This window comes from Chinchilla lanigera, unplaced genomic scaffold, assembly GCF_000276665.1.
Source record: "Chinchilla lanigera isolate Chin_1 unplaced genomic scaffold, ChiLan1.0 scaffold00074, whole genome shotgun sequence".
Lineage (NCBI taxonomy): Eukaryota > Metazoa > Chordata > Mammalia > Rodentia > Chinchillidae > Chinchilla > Chinchilla lanigera.
The window spans coordinates 4,060,966-4,080,872 of record NW_004955475.1 but is presented as its reverse complement, the minus strand read 5'-3'; the positions used below and the strand labels follow the sequence as shown (position 1 = coordinate 4,080,872).

At 37.6% G+C, this 19,907-nt stretch overlaps 1 protein-coding gene across 8 annotated transcripts in view; it reads left to right on the top strand.

The window, feature by feature from the left end:
* Positions 1 to 19,907, top strand: part of Arhgef9 (Cdc42 guanine nucleotide exchange factor (GEF) 9) — a 193,543-nt gene that overhangs the window by 133,592 nt on the left and 40,044 nt on the right. For all 8 annotated transcript variants that reach the window (XM_013502875.1, XM_013502878.1, XM_005401553.2 and 5 more), the window contains 2 exons: positions 9,405 to 9,637; positions 14,253 to 14,382. In XM_013502875.1, coding sequence (XP_013358329.1) covers positions 9,405 to 9,637; positions 14,253 to 14,382 — 363 coding nt within the window. The remainder of the gene's footprint in view (positions 1 to 9,404; positions 9,638 to 14,252; positions 14,383 to 19,907) is intronic.

The following is a 19,907-nucleotide window of genomic DNA, read 5'->3' as shown; positions in this document are numbered from 1 at the left end:
TGAGGAACAGTAAATGTCTTTATTTTCTCTAATATCTTCTTTAATCTCTTTCTTGAGAGTCTTCCAACTTTTGATATAGGGGGCTTTCACTTCATGCCAAGTTTAGTTTCTCTCCATTTAATTTTTTAAAGATATACTCAATGATATAATTTTCCTGACTTCTTTTTTTAGGTTTATTATTGCTGTCCATTGATTTTGCATCCTGCCACTTTTTGGAATTTGTTTACTAATTTTTTTTTTTTTTTGGTTTTTTCTCTGGTACCAGGAACCGAACTCACGAGCTTGCCCTTGCCAGGCAGGCGCTTTTGCCGCTGAGCTAAATCCCCAGCCCCTTGTTTACTAATTTTAAAAGTCTTGGAGTGTTTTTTAATCTTCTTTGTAAATGATGATGTCATTTGTAAATGAGGATAGCTTGACTTCTTTGTATTATATTCATATTTCTTTTATTTCTTGGTATTTCCTGATTAATCTTGGTAAAATTGAGTAAGAGTGGTGAGAGTGGAACCCTTATCTTGTTCCTTATTTTTGAGAGAACTGTTTTTGTTTTCCCACAGTCAGTATTGTGTTGGCAGTGAGTTTGTCAAAAACGGCTTTTATCACTTTGAGGTAAAGTCCTTCTATACCTATTTTCTTTAGGGTTTGGTTTTAATCATGAACAGATTTTGAATTTTTGTCAAAAGCTTTTTCTGCATCTACAAAAATGATCTTGTGATTTTTGTCCTTTTTATGTAGTGTAAGACATTTATTGATTTACATATATTGCAGCATTCTTGCATCTGGGATAAAGTCACTTTGGCCATGGTGAATTCTGTTTGCAAGTATCTTTTTGAGGATTCTTATACCTATTTTCACTAAGGGTATTGGTCTGTAGTCTTTTTTCCTGCATCTTTGTCCAGTTTTGGTATCATGGAATGCTGGCTTCAAGGAATGAGTTTGGCGCTATACTTTCCTTTCTGTGTTATACAGTTTTTATTACTGCTTCAATTCCATTGCTTGTTATTAGTCTAGTCCAGATGGTTATATCATTGTGGTTCCATTTTGGTAATTCCATATATGTCTGAAAATTTATCCATTTCTTTTACACTATTTAATGTATTTGTATGTAAGTTTTTAAAATAGGTTCTTATAATCCTCTGGGTCATAGCACTGTCCATTATATCCTTTTTTCATTTCTAGTGGCATTATATGGGCCTTTTCTTTCCATTCTTAATATTTTTGACTAAGAATTTATTGATCTTATTTATTCTTTCAAAGAAGAAACTCTGATTCATTGATAATTTGTATTTATTTATTGCTACTGATTTAAAAGTTTTTTAAAAAACATTTTCCTTCTAAAATTTTGGATTTACTGTTTTCTCAGACCTTGCAATGCATCATTAGTTTATTTGAAATCTCTCTATTTTTCTAATGTATGCATTCATAGCCATAAGCTTCCCTCTTACAATAGCTTTTATTGTTTCATACAGATTTTGGTATACTTCATTGCCATTGTCATTTGATTTCAGGAACTTGTTAATTTCTTCCCTAATTTATAATGTGACCAAGTAATTATTCAAGGATGTATTTATTTTATCTCTCTGTATTTGTATAGTTTCTGTGAGATTATTTTCTTGTCAATTTCTAGTTTCATTTTGTTATGATTTGATAGGATGCAAGAGATTCCTTTCCTTCTTTTTGTTTATACATGCCTTATAGCCTAAGATATGGACACTTTTGGAGAAAGTTCTCTGTACCTTTTTGCAGAATTGTATTCTGCTGTTTTTTTGGATGGAACACTACAGATATCTGTTCATTTCATTTGATCAGTATTGTTCAATTCTCCTATTTCTTTGTTAGTTATTTTGTCTGAATGACCTGTTTCTAAGATTGGATACTCAAGTCCCCTGTTGTGATCATATTGGTGTCTATCTGTCCTTTTTATGTCAAACACTGTTTGTTTTATGAAATTGACTGTGTCACCTTTTAGTGCTTATATATTTACAATTGTAATCTCTTCCAGTTGAGTTGTTCCCTTGAGCAGTACGCAGTGACCTTTGTTGTCTCTTTTGATCAGCTTTAGCTTAAAGTGTACTTTGAAATTAGAATCGGTTGCTTTTGGGCTCTGGTTGCATTGAGTAATGTTTTCCATCCTTTCTATTTTCAATATGTGTGTTTCTTTAGGGATGAGATGTATATCTTGCATGCAATGTATAGTTGTGTATGGTTTTTTTGATCCAGTCCTCCAATATGTTCACTGTGAAGTTAAGTCTATTTCCACTGAGAGTTACTATCAAAATGTATCTAGTGCTGGGTGTAGTGGCACATGCCTATAATCCCAGCACATGGGAGGCTGAGGATCACCATGAGTTTGAGGCCAGATTGGGCTACATAGTGAGTTCAAGGCCAGTCAGAACCACATACCAAGACCCTGTCTCAAAAAAACAAAAACGAAATGTATCTAGTGATGCCTGTCACTGTTTTCTTTTTCAGTGCTGATTTGTTTCTATTTTCATTGTATCTACTCTCCCACGTAGTTGTATTCTTTCTTTTGGGGTCTTTAGTAATGTTAGCTTCACTGACTGTTTAGAATTTATTTGAGTATTTTCTACAATTCTGGTTTAGTGGCCCTGAATTTCTTTAGATTCTTTTATCATGGAAGATTTTTATTTAACTGTCAAGTGTGATTGGTGATGTTGCAGGATATAGTAATTTGGGTTGGTAACTGTTTTCTCTTTGGGCTTAAAATTTTCAGTAAGTTCTTCTGCCCTTTAAGGTTTGTGTTGAGAAACCTGCTGTTATTCTGACACACTTACTTTTATAAGTTACTTGATCGTTTTTTTTTCTTTTGTTTTTTTTTTTGTTGTTTTTTTTTGGTTTTTCTCTGGTACCGGGAACCAAACTCACGACCTTGCACTTGCCAGGCAGGCGCTTTGCTGCTGAGCTAAATCCCCAGCTCCAAGTTACTTGATCTTGTTCACTAATTTCACTTAGTATTCTTCTTCCTGGACTTCTGGGATTTTAATTATAGTGTGTCATGGAAATGTTCTTCTCTGTTTATATGTGTTTGGAATTCTAAATACTTCATATATCTGGGTATTCATTTTAATGTCTAGATTTGGAAAGTTTTCTGCAATGACTTCAGTGAATAAATATTTCTATATTTTAATTTCCTTCTCCAGCTCTTTCTTACTTCCTATAATGCTTATTTATTTTTTTAGAGTCAAAGATCAGCTTCTCATGATTTTCTGTTTTCAGAGTATCATTGAGTAAGTATATTACATAAACCTTGTCCTCAAGTACTGGTATGGATTTCAAGTGTGTTTTTCATTAGCAGGATCTCCCTTGATTTTTTTTCATAACCTTTGTTTTATTTATTTTTTTTACTAAATTCGTCACATGTATTCTGCACTCTTGACTCGGTCATCTGTTTATGTCTTCTTTAAGCTGATGAACATCTTTGCAATTCCTTTATCTGCTTATTTAAATCCTCTTTGAGCTCATTGAATTTTTTTATGCATTTGATAAATTGTTTCTTCTTTGACCTCCCCACACATTTTAACCATTTAGTTTTTAGTTCTTTGTCTGAAACTACTTCAGCTTCAGTCGGTGGTCACAATATTAGTTTTTGGGGATATATTTCTCTGGAGTTATCTTATTTCTCTGGAGTTTTAAAAAAATATTTTTTAGTACTTTTGTGTTGATGGCTGAACATCAATTAGGGTAGAAAATTCTGTTGTTAATATGATGATCTTTTTAGTTAGTGTGTGTTTCCTTGTGATTTCACCTTGGCTTTGATTATGTTTTGGTGTTCATACACCAATTCACTCTACTCCATATATTAAGATCAATTCTAATCATCGTTTTGTAAGGACAGAACTAGCAGTTATATTAGCATATACAGGACCAACTATATATCAACGTGTAATTTAGAACTTGTTTTAAATATTTCACACTTTTTTCAGTAACGTAGGAAGACAATGAAATAATACTGATGCCAATGAAATGAGATGTAACATAAGAGGGATGGAAAAAGGAAGAAGAAAAGTCAGAAAGTAGCTCCCAAAGAAGGAATGAGAAAAAGAGACAACAGAAAATGAAAGAAAAGTGGACTTTGGTGATATTATTTTTATATCTGAATTAGAGCGAGGGGAAGAGCATGTCTGAGAAGTTATTTGAATGAGTAGGAAAAAAGAAGATGAGGAGGAGAGGAATAGTGGGAGATTGTGAGAAGCTGTAAGAAGGTTTACCTTATTGGAACCGATTAATAAGATAGTAGAAAGTTTGTGTTTGAATCTATATGCATCATTTTTGGTGATGGTTGACCTGATGTATAAATGCAAGACACTGTATAAACTATAGCAGTAATTAAATATGGGTGAGCCATTTCACTTATACAAACACCACACATAAATATTCTGAGAGGAAAAAAAAGAAAAGAAAATTAAAAACAAAAACATTGTACTGATAGTATTTCTGTTATATAAAAGCAAGGGGGAGTCAGGGGAAATTTAAGAGAGTGTGAAAGGAAAGTAAGTAAAGGGGTGGGGGAAGGAATAAGTGGATCACAATGGAGGGCACAAAGATATTGTGTCTGATTTATGACTAAAGGAGAAGAGTGTTTTAGCTAACACCATAAAACCTAATGTGACTAGGTACAGAATTATATATAGAGATGTAAGCATTATCTCTTGGGCCTACACTTTCACTCGCCTACTTAAACCCCTACCACTTACTAAAAGCAATACCAATGAAAGAAAGAAAAGACAGAATAAAAAACATTGTTATCTGGGCGTGGTGGCACACATCTGTAGTTCCAGCACTTGGGAGGTTGAGGCAGGAGGATAACCGTAAGTTCAAGGCCAGCTTGAGCTACATAATGAGACCCCCATCTCAAAAAATAAAAAAAAACTGTGTGTATGTTGATAATATTTGTGTAACACCAAAGAAAAGGGAAATTTGAGAGGATGGAAGTGTGAGAGAAGAATTATGTTGTGTACCAATTTATTACATAGTTAATGTAGCTTGGTAAGAGCATTAATTCAGATTCCTATGGTCTTACTAGCACACAGCTACCCTCCTCCCTGTAGCTCTTTCAGAAAGCAATGGCAGATAAAAGGAAAAACAACTAAGGGAAAGAACCTCTTAATGTTATTTATACTTCTGTAAGAATTTGATCAGTATACTCTTACCCCTTAGTTTACAAATAGACCTTAGCTTGTAGCGCTTACATGGAGCTAAGCTCTAGTTCTCTGTGTTGTGACTGGTTGTATATGTCAACTGGTTTGAGATAGTTCTTCAGAAGTGACTTGTTTTCTTGCCTACCAGGGACAGGTGATCTAGAAAGACCACTGAAACTGATTCTCATTCGCTCTACTGGTAGAGTTCTGCTAGGTTTCAACTGTGCTTCTGTGGGCATGACAAAAACAGAGGTTTTTGCCTCTGTCTTATTAACAGGCACACTTGTCAATTTTTTTTTCTTCTGCAGGAGAGCACAGTGGGACTGGTCTAATGCCTAACCTCCCACTGTTCTGTGGAAGGGCTTCTCTGATCTCTGTCCTCTTCAGTCCACAATAATTCCTGTGGCTGCTTAAATCTCCTTCTGCACCATGTCAATCTTTATAATTGTGCCACTCCATTTTAGCTTTCTGTACCATGCCTATTATCATTTCTTTGTTTCTGCTAGTTTTAGGTTTAATCTGTTATTTTTTTCTAGTTTCTTGAGATATAATGTTAGATTATTTAGTTCAGATGTAATACAGAAATATATTTCTATAAACTTCCCTTTTAGAACTGCTTTTGCTGCATATCATGCTTCAGTTTTCATTTTTTTTCAAGGTACTTTTTAAAATTTACTTATTTTCTTCTTTGAACTACTGGTTATTCAAGAGCATGCTGTTTAAGTTTCATATTTTGTAGTCCATTATATGTTGTTATAACACAATACTATAGGCTGAATAACTTATAAAAGAAGAAATTCATCCCTTACTGTTGTGGAGACCAAGAAGTCCAAAAGCATGGTGCTGGCATCTTGTGAGGGTCTTTCTATACCCTCTACTGTGATAACATAGTGGAAGGACAAATTAGCACATATAGTTCTGTGAGAAAAACTGAGCCATGCTCACAGCTTTTTTGGATCCCACTCCCACAATAACAATCAGCACATGCTCAACTGGGGAGGCCGGCTGTAGATATATTCGTCATAGAAGAGGCCAGCTGTAGGCTTTTGCAAAGTGCCAAGGCCTCAGGTCACTGACAGTAGGTTGAACGTACTGTGGGCACACATAATGGAGGCTTGAGTTCTTCAGGTTAGTGGCAGAATTCACCTGACTAACTTTTATGTGGACAGCTTCATGTCTGAGCTGGAAGTGTCTACACATATACCCCCTGAGGTCAACTGTGGGTATAAGTGTGGTAATCAGGGCATTCATTGGACTTATATATGCAAAGCTGTGGGAGCCAGATCTGGCAGTGTGCTGTAAACTGGCTGCATCAGTCAGCCTTGGTTGTTTGTGACAGTGAGGTTGGACTCTGCAATGGGGAGCTCTGTGGCTGCTGTGGAATCATACATGGTAATTGCCCTGAGTCACTAGGCCATAGAATCCAAAGAGGCAGTAGCTAGGATAGCTACAGGAAAAAGGAAGGGTGACTTAAACATCTAGAAAATGAGAAAGCTGAATCTCTAATCTATACTTGCTATGGTACGGGCAGCTCAGGCAGTTCCACAAAGAAACGAGGTTGAGAGCTTATGGGTTAGAAACCTGGGGACTATAAAGATTGCAGGGTTATACTCTTGGGCCCACGCAATTGCAAACTGCAGTAGCAGCAGCAGCAATTACGCAGCTCCAGGTGGCTTCAGGGAACAAGGAGGGAGAGGTGGAAGCATGACTCATTTATCCAGAGACTGTGAAGGCAAATACAAACAAGTGTCAAAGGCTATAGATGGACTGCTGCTAATGCTTCTGCTGCTGGTGCTGTTGTACTAATAATTTACTCAACATGGAAAGCTACTGGGGTTCTATGCAGAACAAGCCACTGTGCTCTGGGACCTTGAACACAAAGAGGTCCTCCCTGGTGAAAGCTGTGAGTGATACACAGTGGCCATGAGGACTGTTAAGACTCTCAGCAGAGACATGTGTTGGGTTCTTATGACAAGTAAGTCACCGTGAGATGCAATGACTCTCACTGTCTTGCTTTTTATGGTTTAGATTGAGAATGTCCTCCCAAAGGCCTTTTGTATTTATAGACAAGGCTTTTGGAAGGTGATTTAATCATAGAGAAGATATATCTGCCTTGTAGAAGGTGTGGTCTGGTTAGAAGAAGTTATTTATTGGACGTGTGACCAGGAAGGGGATATCTCCATGCTTGGCTCTTCCTTTCTCTCTCTGCCTCCTGGCTGCCATGATGCGAGCAGCTTGCCTCTTCAGCAGCCCCTTCTGCCATTCTATTTTCTGTTTGACCATATCACCCATGGATTGAAACCTCTGCAGAACATGAGCCAAAACAAACCTCTACTCCCTTAAGTTGTGGGTGTCAAATATTATAACCTAGCATTGAGAAAGTGATAGAAAAAGAGCCTAACCTTCTTTATTCCCTAATATCACTGGTTGTTTACTCTGTTCTTTTACCCACAAGTGGATTTGTGAGCTAGAGTGTTTCTTTGTAATGAGAGACCTACCAGATGGGAGGATACAGGGAAGCTTTTCTTCTTATCCTTTGGTTATGTGGTTGTTCTCAGGTTTTCTCTTCCATTATATTGTTATGGATTCTTAGGTGAACTCCTAAACACTTCCAAGTTATTTTTCTTCATGGATAGTTGCTAAATTCTTGCTTTTTGTGAGAAAAACGCAGGCTGAAATCCCTTACTGTGCCATCTTGTTGATGTTTTCTGCTCAAAGATCAATTTCTAATTATTTGATGCTTTTTGTTACTATTATGAATAATATTTTTTAAAATTTTAACTTCATATTATTTGGTATTTGTAAAAAAATACAGTTGCCTTTTGTACACTGGCTTTTGTACTTTAACCTGTGTTTTGACAAAATACTGAATTCACTGATTTTGATAGATTTTTTATGATTTATAGATATACAATCATATAATCTGTGAATAATGACAATTTTATTCTTTTCAATGTATATGTGGTCTGTTTCCTTTCCTTTCTTATTGTATTTGCTGTGACATTTAGTACAGTGTTAAACAGAATTGATGACAGCAGACATCTTGGTCTTCTTCCTGATCTTATGATCATTATTTCTCTATTCATTATTTCTCTATTAAAATGAAATTAGTTTTACATTTTCATGGATGCCCTTTTTTACATTGTGGTAGATTTTTTTTTCTTCTATTCCTAGTTTGCCTATATATTTTATAAATGTGTTTCTTCAAATCCTTATTCTGTATTTATTGAAGTAACCATATGATTTTTCTCCTTTAATCAATTAATGTGATGAATTAGATAAGATAAATCCCTCATAATTATGGTGTATTACTCTTTTTAGACATTATTTTTCTTGTTTTCTAAAGTCTATGAGTAACAACTCATCGTAGTATTTTGTCTATCCATTTTTATTGCTTATTTTTTTCTCCGGTTTTGTTCATGCTTTGTGTTCTCATGCATTCTGTTATTTTGGCTGAGTACTAAATAATATGTAAGAAAATTTTTTAAGATTTAAAAAAAACTTTAGTTTGACATAGTTTTAAATTGACAGAAAAGTTCAAAAAATAAGTACAATACAAAAAATATTCATATAACATTCACCCAGATTCACTTGTTAACATTTCATCACATTTGTTTTATCATCTCAGGGTAGTCTCCCCCCTCAACTCTATTCTCTTCCTCTTTCTCTATGCACATGTATACATGCAGACACACACACACACACACACACACACACACACACACACACATTTTCTTCCCTCAGTATGTATCTGTTGCACACATCTTGGCTTCCTTATCTTTAAATACCTCTAATTTAAAGCTCTGAATGATGATTTCTTCAAAAATACTTTATTTTTAGTTTTCAGTTTTTCTACCTATTGGCAGTGGGAGAGTAAAATAAAACAATCTAATCTATTATTGCCAGAAGTAGAATCTCTGATTTATCTCTTTATGTACTACCACCAGGGTTATATTTGCCATGTTCTGCTTTACTACTATTACAGTTACTTTTGCCTCATTAACCTTCTATTTCAGAATTTCCTTACTAGTCCTACTTATTCATTTTTTTCTAAATGAATGTTACAATTAGTGTTTCAACTTGCCAAGTAATTTCTTTGGAAATCTTTATTATTCAGGGAATCAATTTAAGAATAATTGGCATTATTTTAATATTACTACCCAAAACTGGGTTCTATCTTTCTATTATTCAATATTTCTTTGCGGCCCTTTAGAAGCCTTTCTGTTTTATTTTTTTCTCTTTCCACAGCAAGATGGATTCTGGATATACTCTGAATATTGTAACAACCACCTGGACGCCTGCATGGAGCTTTCCAAGCTGATGAAGGACAGCCGCTACCAGCACTTCTTTGAGGCCTGTCGCCTCTTGCAGCAGATGATTGACATTGCCATTGATGGCTTCCTTCTGACTCCAGTGCAGAAGATCTGCAAATATCCCCTTCAGCTGGCTGAGCTCCTCAAGTATACAGCCCAGGACCACAGGTAAGGGATTAAGGGAGGCAAGAGTGAGTTTCTTTTACATGTTGGTCCTTATTGAGAATATATTTCTTTTTGCCATTTTTGATCTTCTATTAGCTTATCTGCAAAATAAAATGATGTGTTATTGTTTACTTCACAAGACTGCCATATATAAAGTGAGGGAATGCTTTTAAGAGTTGCATATAAAGTTATAAATCAATATATGCACAAAATCTCTATGCATCATCATTATTGTACAACTTACTCCTTACCTTCAAAGAGTGGAGCTTATATCCAGAGTCTGACAAAAGAAAAGTTTGTATAGATATTTTAATACTAAATGTATTGAGACATCATGAGATTAATACAAATTACCTTTGCCTTTTCAATTACAGAGGATCCTCAAAGTGGTGTCCATTAGCTTCCAGACACTTATTAGTCTGGCAAACTGCTTAAGTATGTATATATTTGTGGTAGACCTTATATATAGCTTGTACTATAGTCTTAAACTTGGTCTCATAAATCAACCCTGATACAAAAAGTGTTTAACTCTATATTCTGCTCAACTTGTAAGATAAAAACGTTTTGGTAACAGCTTACCCAACTTATACTGAACCTAGATTCCTACTGCAAGGCTACCTCCCTGGTCTCCTTTAACCTTTCTACTCTCTCTGCCCTACCCTAATTGTACATTATCCATAGATCCAGAATATCCCTGGGTTAAAAATAAAAAGAAACTTAAGACTTCTTCTGAAGGTTTTTCAAAGTTTTTAAGTATTTTCAATAAAATCAATCCAACAAGGACCAAGGAGGTTATCTCTCTCTGAATGGAAAAGATACCCCTCACCTCCTCCCAGTAAGGTACCCGCTGAGAGTAATCCGGAATAGCATGGATGGCTGATGGCAAACCATCTCCACTCTTTCACATAATGACTTAGAGCCTTAGCCTCTGTCTATGCTGCTTTAACTGGTGTTAAATCCCAGACCTTAGATTTATTGGCTCAGCGTTTAGTTCTCGTCCTTTGATTAAGCACTCAAGTAGAAAGGAGGCTCTTGCTCAATTTCTTTAATTTTCTTCCTCACTCTTATTAGGCCCGCTTCCTGGTTTTTTTGGCACTATTGCCAGGTTTGCTTGCAGCTGATTTATAAATCTAGATGCCTACGTTTGTGGTTAGAAGCCAGATGGTTTGGTATATGTCAAGCTTCTAGGCCAGTCCCTTGATTCATTTTGAAGTTGATGTTGCTTCTTTCACAAAAGAAAAGTGACAGCAAGTAAATCTATATTGAAGCAGGATCATAAAGCATAAGCAATAATCTGATAATCTAGCTTTTAAAATAATTTTTAAATAATTTTTCTGCTCAAGGAAGTTTGTGAGTGATTATATTAGCCCCTCTTTTGAGTTCCAGCACCTTATTGTGTCATGAGTCTAAATGGCCTCCATAATTGTACTGAGTGGTGCTTAGTGACTATAAATAGTGACTCTCATACAGGAATCTCAGTGGACTGTCTTTAGGCCAGTAGTTTTAAAATATAAATAGAGTGGTTCTGAAATATGTTTTTTTATATCACAGCTTCTCAAGGACCTACTTCCTCAGTATCTATTCCATGGAAACCAGCAAGAGGCTCTAACAGTCATAGTTGATTGATAATATTCACTAAGTATATTATGTACTGCATAATTGTTCTTAAAATTCCCAGAAAGACCATTTTTAAACGTCTCTTTACATCAAAACAACCCCAAGGCTTGGTTGGGTTTGGCAGGAGCAGGCAAGATATTTGCCTAGGCTTTGCCATTTCTGTGGTCTTTTAATTTGTGACTGGAAGTCCTGCCTCAAAGACCTGTTGAGTCCTTGATTTTCTCTCCTCTCATCCTCTGGGCTCCAGAGTACTGAGAAGCATAACTAGTGGCAGGCTATATCCATCTCCGTCCTTTGCAGTGATCTGCTGGGCCCAGTACTACGTCCAGGACATGGCCAAATGATTTTTGCAGATCACAGGAAGCTATGTTAAGGTGACAACTCCTGCCATGCATGTTAATAGTTTCTTGGATTTGACAGCAAATAAAGGGTACTGCCAGCTTGGAATCTTAGATACCTGTTCAGATAGATAGGTATGAAATGAAGGCAGCCAGAATGACCTCAGAGGAAGAGGATTAGGTGGAATGTGATCAATGGAAAATGATATTCCTCTTGCTTATAGAAGAGTGACAATTCCTCTACACCATCTTCCTTAAACTGATAGGAAAGAGGACTCTTAACTGACATGTCTGAAGCCTGAAAATCTTCGTTCCAATACTTTCCTCAATCAGAGGCAAGGTCCGGGACCCAATGGCTCTGACCAGGATTCAAACTGCACAACAACTATTCTCTTCTTTTTATATCCACTAGCTTTAAAGCTAGTAGATTTAGAGTCATAAGCACTCCTCCACTAACAATTGTAGGAGAGGCAGCCAGATAAAACTACAAATATAGACAGTACAATGGCAGTAGGGCCGGCTAGTAATTGTGGTCAGGCAGAGCATTGACTTAGAATCACCTGATACTTGGCTTCAGTAATGAGTACTCTCAAGCAAATACTGTCCAACAGAATTTTATAAGCTCAGTATAACCTAGTATAACCTAGTAAGATCCAGAAGAAAAACCGATCATAGCTAACATTTATTAAGGTTCATAATAAAGATTTTACTGTCTGGCATGGTGGTGTATACCTACAATTCCTGAGGATCACCATGAGTTTGAGACCAGCCTGGGATACATAGACAGACCTTATCTCAAAAGAAGAAAAGACTTTTCTAATAGTAAACTGGTTAGGAAGTGTGGCCTGATGCTGGAGATGATAAAATTCATAGTACTAGCAGGTATGCAGGTCAAAGATTGGAATCATGGAAGCCAAATGAGAAAAGATGCTGCATAACATCTGCTGTGGCAGTTAGAACTCCCTTCCTTGTGCCCATAAAGTTCCCCTCTACTGCATGTTTGGCGCACCACCCTAATATCCAATATAGTCAGAAAGAAAAAGGCAGTAGTTATACATCTTTTCCTTCCTTCATTTTTCTAATTGCTGCATGGAGGGTGAACAGATTAATGGTCTCAAGGCATTTTCAGCTTCTGTAAGGAAACATATCAACACTTAACTATAACATGTCCTCTTGCCTTACCAGTGTATTGTAGCTCCACTGAATGGCAGGTATATCACTTTCAACCTGCCTTTTACCATAGGTATTTGGATGGAAATAAGATCAGACAAACAGACAAAACTGGGCAGGATGTAACCCTCAACACACGCATTATGCAGTATCCCAAGAAGCTGGGTGACAGTTGTACTTCTCGGGCTAGGTGTTCGAAGGTATCCCATGTGATGTGATGTCTCTACTACAGAGATATTTGTAATAATAATAATAATCATAATACTACTTATAACCCTTATGATTGTACAAGAGCAAAACAATTTATATGAATTATTATATTCAACTTATTAAACCCCTCAACAAAGACTGCCATAATTCTCTCCACTTTATAAATGAAAAAACATTTTTTTTTGTCTTTTTAAGACAGGGTCTCGCTATGCAGTTCAGGCTGGCCTTGAGCTCACTTTGTAGCCCAGGATGGCCTCGAGCTCGCAATGGTCCTCCTGCCTCAGCCTCCTGCATGCTGGAATTAGAGGCATGTGCCACCACACCTGGCTTGAAAAAACATTTTGAACTTATATTTTTATTTTTTATTTTTACAATACATAATGATTGCATTCACTGGAGGAGTTGGTACATGTACTAACACATCATAATTCTTTTTTCATCTTCTTCCTCTCCCCTCCAACCCTCCTTTCTCCATCTCTTGGTCCCCCTCCATTTTACAAAAAAAATCTATCTCCCTATTTCTAATTGTCTGTCTTGTAGTTTGCTCTGTAATTTATTTATATTTTAGGCTTCTCATATAAGAGAAACCAGGTAATAATTAAGCTTACATGCCTTATTTCACTTAACATTATGGTCTTAAGGTGCATCCTTTTCCTAAAAGTGGCTCAGATTTACCCTTCTTTATGGCAGAGAAGTACTTCATTGTGTATTAAGAAAATTGAATCAAGGCGGGGATGAGTAAAACCTGTCAAAGGCCATACCACACTAATCGCTGACAAAACTGGGTTTGGACTCAAGGATTCTTGCTTCAGATTCTGTGTTCATAATGACAAGGCTTCATCCCATCTCAATATTGTTCAGGAATAAATGTGGTGTTCTTATTCCACAATGACTTTGAGAAGGCTCTTCCTAGAAATAGATGGGATAAAAGATGATCAAACTGTCTGGGTTATTTATTTGTTTTGTTCCCTTCTTGGTCAGTTTTATCAGATAGGTCAAAACATAGTGGTGTATAAAAGAAAAGAGTGATGGGAAAAAGTCTGCACACACAAAAAGTCTGCACATAGAAGGTCTATGGTTGGTATGGCAGTTTCAAGACAGAATTTAGTCACATATGTATCCTTGCTGAAATAAAAGACAGGAAATGTAGTTTTCTACTAGGGGTGGCTTGGGTTCCCATCTGAAATAAGTAGGAAGACGAGAGTGGATGTTAGGATTAGCACCTAGCCTGGTAGTTCGTTGGCACATTGATTCATCCACTTTCCACTCTTATGTCTTCACAGCGACTACAGATATGTGGCAGCTGCTTTGGCTGTCATGAGAAATGTGACTCAACAGATCAACGAACGCAAGCGACGTTTGGAGAATATTGACAAGATTGCCCAGTGGCAGGCCTCTGTTCTAGACTGGGAGGTAGGACATTATGAACAATCATGTTGGGAAGTCCAAGCGGCTTGGTGAAAGCTTTTTATGTTAGCCAAGCATGGTCAAAGAGGAATTACACTTGAAGGATTAATTTTGCTTTTTTTTTTAGTTTTAAAGATAAAAGAGTAAAAACATACTAAGGATTTAGATTAGACTCAAGGCAAAGCTTCCTGATAATGATAGATATTAGGTACTTAATAGCTTTCAAGGAATATCAGAGAAATCTTTGTGGCAATAACTCATTAGGAAAGGAAAGATTTGTTTCTTTTGGTGTTGTTGGGAAACAATTTGATTGATTCAGTGACCTTTCAAAGCTCTTGGAAGTGCTGAAGTAGTGTATAATATATACTTCAAAACATACTCTGGCGTTGGTTCTCTTTTATTTAACTGTGCAGGCTAGCTAATATCATTTTCCCATTGGTGAAATCACCTCATTCTGACACATCTACTAGATCTATCCAAACCTGAACAGTATAGGTCATGCCGATCATCCCAGCCAAATCCATAGAACACATTATGTTTTTAATAGAATCTTCTAAAATACAGCAGTTGTCACCAAAACAGACTTACTAGATGATCATGGATTCTTCCTGTTTTGTCTTCTTTGCTTTGTCTTCTTGCCTGATCAGAGTGAGAAGGCTAGACTAAATGACTTTTAGCAAGCCCACTGACTCTGAGGCACTCTCAAATTATGGTTGTTTAGCTGGCCTTTTTTGTTCTTTGGCAGATTTCTCTGTAAGAGAAGATAGCCAGAAGCCACTCAGTAGTTGTCCTTGAATTCCTGGAACATCTTCCTCCTTACCAAGGTCTAGAAGGCCCTCTAATTCTTCCACATATTCTGGGCCTCCAAGCCTCTAGTCCCTGGAAGGGAAGGCCGAGGGTTACAAGAATAGTTGGAAATCCCCTGGCCAACCCAGATAGCTTCATGAAAATCAAACTCATAGCACTGAATTGTGATTTAAAGACTCAGCATCTCAAAAGATATTTCCTATATGTTTCTTGGGGGAGGCAAAAAGAGCAATTCTAACATTTGTTTTGTTAGTGTGATTGAATGATATCATAATCTCATCCAAACCTGCACACCCCTTACACTTTCCTGCTAATTGAAGCACTTCTTCATCTAAATTGGTGTCTTTCTTCATCCAAGCTACTATAACAGCACCATAGATTAGGTGGCTTCATTTTTCACAGTTCTGGAGGCTTCCTAAAGGCCTCACTTCCAAATACTATCACCTGGATGATGACAATTCAACATATGAATTTGTGAAGGGCACAAACGTTAAGTCTATGACAAATCAGTAGGAAAAAATCCTCTTTTTCAGACTCTGACATCATTATGTACCATGATAGATCCAGAGGGGTTGCCATCTAGAAAGACTTTTCTCTTATAAGACCTCATGGGTACATTTCAAAAGTCAGGGTTTTTAAGGTATCTGTCATGTTTGTCATATCTGCTTGTAAAGACTTGTAGAATGTCAGCATAACGAACACTCTTAGAGGACACCTCCTGTAACTCTGACCATGGTTGTGTACACATACACACAGTAATACATATATTCTCACTCACCCTCATGTACCTTGTGTAATAGTCAGCTTTCCCATTGCTGAAACATAATACCCAACACTAGCAATTTAAAGGAAAAAAAGGTTAATGGCTTTAGGTTCAGGAGATTCAGTCCATGATTAGCTAACTCCAAGTCCGAAACATCATGGGTGAAGGGCATGGCAGAACAAAGATCCCTAGTTCATGATGGCTGGGAACCAGAGCAGGAGAATGGTGCAGGAGAAGAAGAGATGAGGGATCATATATAGTACCTAAAGTGATGCCTCTATGACACATTCAGATACACCCAGAAATGTGGCTTACTAATTCTCTAGGCAGCTCCAAAACCAGTCAAATAGACAGTTAATCTTAACCCTCATACCTTGTAGTGATAGTAGAAGGTTAGAAGCATATAGAGGCCTATTCCTGACCAAAGCTATAGCGAATAAGCTGGAACTTGAATCCAGTCCCTTGATTCCACATATAGCATTCCTTTCACTACTGCACCAGTCCTTCAACCTTCTGCTTCTTGTTGCCCAGTGCATGGTTTTTTTTATACTTTAGTGACTTGTTTGTGCAGTAAAGTTTATATTTAAACAAGAGAGTGAGAATATCTTGGAGAGAGAATGCTCCAAATCCCATTCAGGTGGATGCATGCTGAGGAATCTCTACCAGAAATCCATAGATCATAGAAATTCTATGGCTTGTTGACTCATGGAGTATGTAAAATAACCTCACTGGTTTCCTAGGATAGGTTCTGTGTGCATCCCACTTGTCTGAGAAGTTAAACAGAGAGAGGGAGAAAAAGGAGGGAAGCAGGGAAGGGAGGGAGGGAAAGAGGGAGGCAAGATGGGAAGAAAGAGGGAGGGAGAGAGAATAGAATGGTGAGGGTTGCTGTGGACAAACTTTACAAATCAAATAAAAGTAATGCTTTGCTGTCTCTGCCACCGCCTTGCCTCCCAGATGTTTGAACAGAAGAGATGGCTCCAAGGGCGTCTACATAGTAATTTCAGTTTCATTTGTCAAATGAAAAACTGGGGTCAGAAGAAACCTTTAGAACTTAATCTGCCATGAAGTAGAAATTGGAGGAATAGTGACAATTGAGCAACTGATGCCTACTCAACAAATCAGAGCATTTGGCTGGAGAGTAGGAAACCTTGTGTTATATCAAGGCCTGTCTCTTTTCCTTCATCTTTCTTCATGAACTTTCTGGTTCTCTTTGCTGAGCTTCAGATACCCTCCCTGCCTACTGCCATTTGATGGGGACCAGAATTTTTGAAATAGCCCTCCCTTTGCCCCATACCTCAGGACTCCTAAAAATTGAAAAGGTGAATTAAAGCATCACCCATCCCACTAATAAAACACTACAGATTAGGTAAGGACCAGGGAGAAGAACCTATTCCCAGAGACTACAGTTTGGGAAATTTTTCCATTTCTAATTTCTCTCATGCTGAGATTTGTTGAGCTGTCACCTTGATACCTTTCACATTCATCAAATCAACTGGAAAGGAGAGGAGAGGAGAGGAGAGGAGAGGAGAGGAGAGGAGAGGAGAGGAAAGGAGGGGGAACATCACTGACAACCTCTCTTTAACCATTTTCCCCTGGAGACTTTGAGCAAGAGCCCAAGTTTATAGTTTATGTTGAAGATCTTCACTGTGTGTGGTTATAATTTCTTCCTTCCTAGTCTGGTTATTTAATACCCAAGGGCCTTTTCCAGTTTTCTTTTGGGTGATTGAGTCAAAAGAACTTGAGGGAAACACTAAAAGCCCACATGATCGAGGCAGCAAAACATCTATTTTAGAGTTAAAGTGACTTAATAAAACATACTCCTTTTTTATTTTAAAGATAACAAAAACATATTAACAAACACACATAGATTTAGAAAATAACACAAGAACAATACAAGCTATACAGAAATAAAGCATACTTCTGAGACCAGGAGATCAAGTGCTAGGCTGGATGGGCTTGTTATTTTTGTGCAACATGGGAGATAAACTGGATGAAAAGATGACATTTCACTTGTCCTTCTTTCTCTGGACCTGCTCGAGCCACAGCTCCACACCAATCAGCCTGTAATTAGAATGGGGTAAAGTAGGACAGAATGTGGTGAATTAGAATTAATCAGAATGTGGAAAAGCCTCTTTCCCGAGACTGTGACCTCAAAGAAAGAAGATGATTGAGCTGGTAAGAAAGTGCCGGGCAGTGGTTTCAAAGTAAAAATTAAAGCTTTATGTAGTTTTTGGTGACCACTATTCATTCAGTATCTATTGATTCATGTATTAATTCGACATTTGTTGAGCACTGTCTTAGTCACTTTCTCACCTCTGGGACAAAATACTCAATACTCACCGTTTAAAACTTGAGAGATTTATTTTGATGCACTGATTCTGTCTATGCTTGGCTGGCTCCAAGGCAGGAACAAGATAGCAGAGGGGTGTGGCACAGGCAAAGTAACTCAACCTGTGACGTCCAGGAAGCAGAGAGAAGGGAAAATCTGGAGCAAGAATGCTGTATACCCTTCCAGGTCACACCCTCAGTGACACACCTCCATCCAGGCCCCGCCTCCTCACAACATGTTTAGTTAATGCACACATCAATATCTAAATCTACTGATAACTATAGCACGCCCCATGATCCAATCACCTTCTATGCACATAGAAGTTTTGTAGGACATTTTAAACTTAAAACATTACAAGCACCTACTATGTCAGGCTTCGTAATGGATTCTGGAAGTATGCCAGTGAACGTGAAAAAGTTCCTACCGTTATTGAATGTACATTTCAGTAAGGAACAGAGATAAGAAATTACTATATATGTTCTGGTAGTGAAAGAGGCTATGGAGTAAAATAGAGTAACAGACTATACTGATGTACTTCCTGAGCACATGACTTTTAAGAAAAGATCTGACAGAAATGAAGGAACAAATCCTGTGACCCTAGTAAGGCTGAGCATTTCAGTCCAAAGAAAAAACACAAAAGCCCCAAAGTATGGGAGTGTGTGCTGAAGGAGACCAGTGTGGCCCAAGAGGTAGAGTCAGGGCAGATGAGGGTTAGGGAAGTAATAGAAGCTCAAATTATGTCCATATTTCTTTTTTTTTTTTCTGGTACCAGGAATCGAACTCACGACCTCGTGCTTGCCAGGCAAGAGCTGTGCCGCTGAGCTAAATCCCCAGCCCTATGTCCATATTTCTTTAACTTTCAGTGTTGATGGGAATACATATGTGTAGTTTTGAGCAAATATGTAACACCAGGAGACTTATATTTTAAGTCTCTTTTTTACCAGGCCCTGTGCTAGAAGTTGGGGATATGAGATTGAGATATTGTCTTGGTCAACTAGTAGGGACAGAGATATTCCTAGCAAAGGGAATCATGCGAGGAAAATCCTGGAGGAACAGTAAAGAAGGCCCATGAGGGGTAGTAGAAAGGGATTTCACTTTGGGGGCAAGAGAAGGAGATGTGTAGCACGAGTAAGCCAGAGCAACCTAGAGTGAGAGCTCTGAAAAATGAGTGTCCTCTCCCATGCACAAACTGCTTTGGCGCCCTCTAGTGGCTATCTATACAAACAAGAGACCCACTCTAAATAAGGAAACAGGTTGAGAAGGTTTTAGCTGCTTTCCAAGGGCACAAAGTGAGTTGGTAGCAGCACTGAACCCAGACTCCAGTTCAGATGCTCACCTCAGAAACCTTTCATCACTGCTGGCTGCTCCTTGGGGGAGGTGCCATCATTCTAATGGCGTTTGGTCAGCATGGATTTTGAAGGGAGTTTAACTTGGGTTCTGCCCTTGGGAAAAATTACTTGCAATTTCTCTGATCTACATTTTGAGGGTAATAATTGGGCATCTCTTATTAGTTTTTTGTTTTAGTAGGAAACAGGATGTATATAGTACCTGGGGCACATAGTAAAAGTCCAGATAATAAATATCACGTAAAGAAAGCTTTCAGTGTGATGTGTACTTTTCTAAGCACTTTAT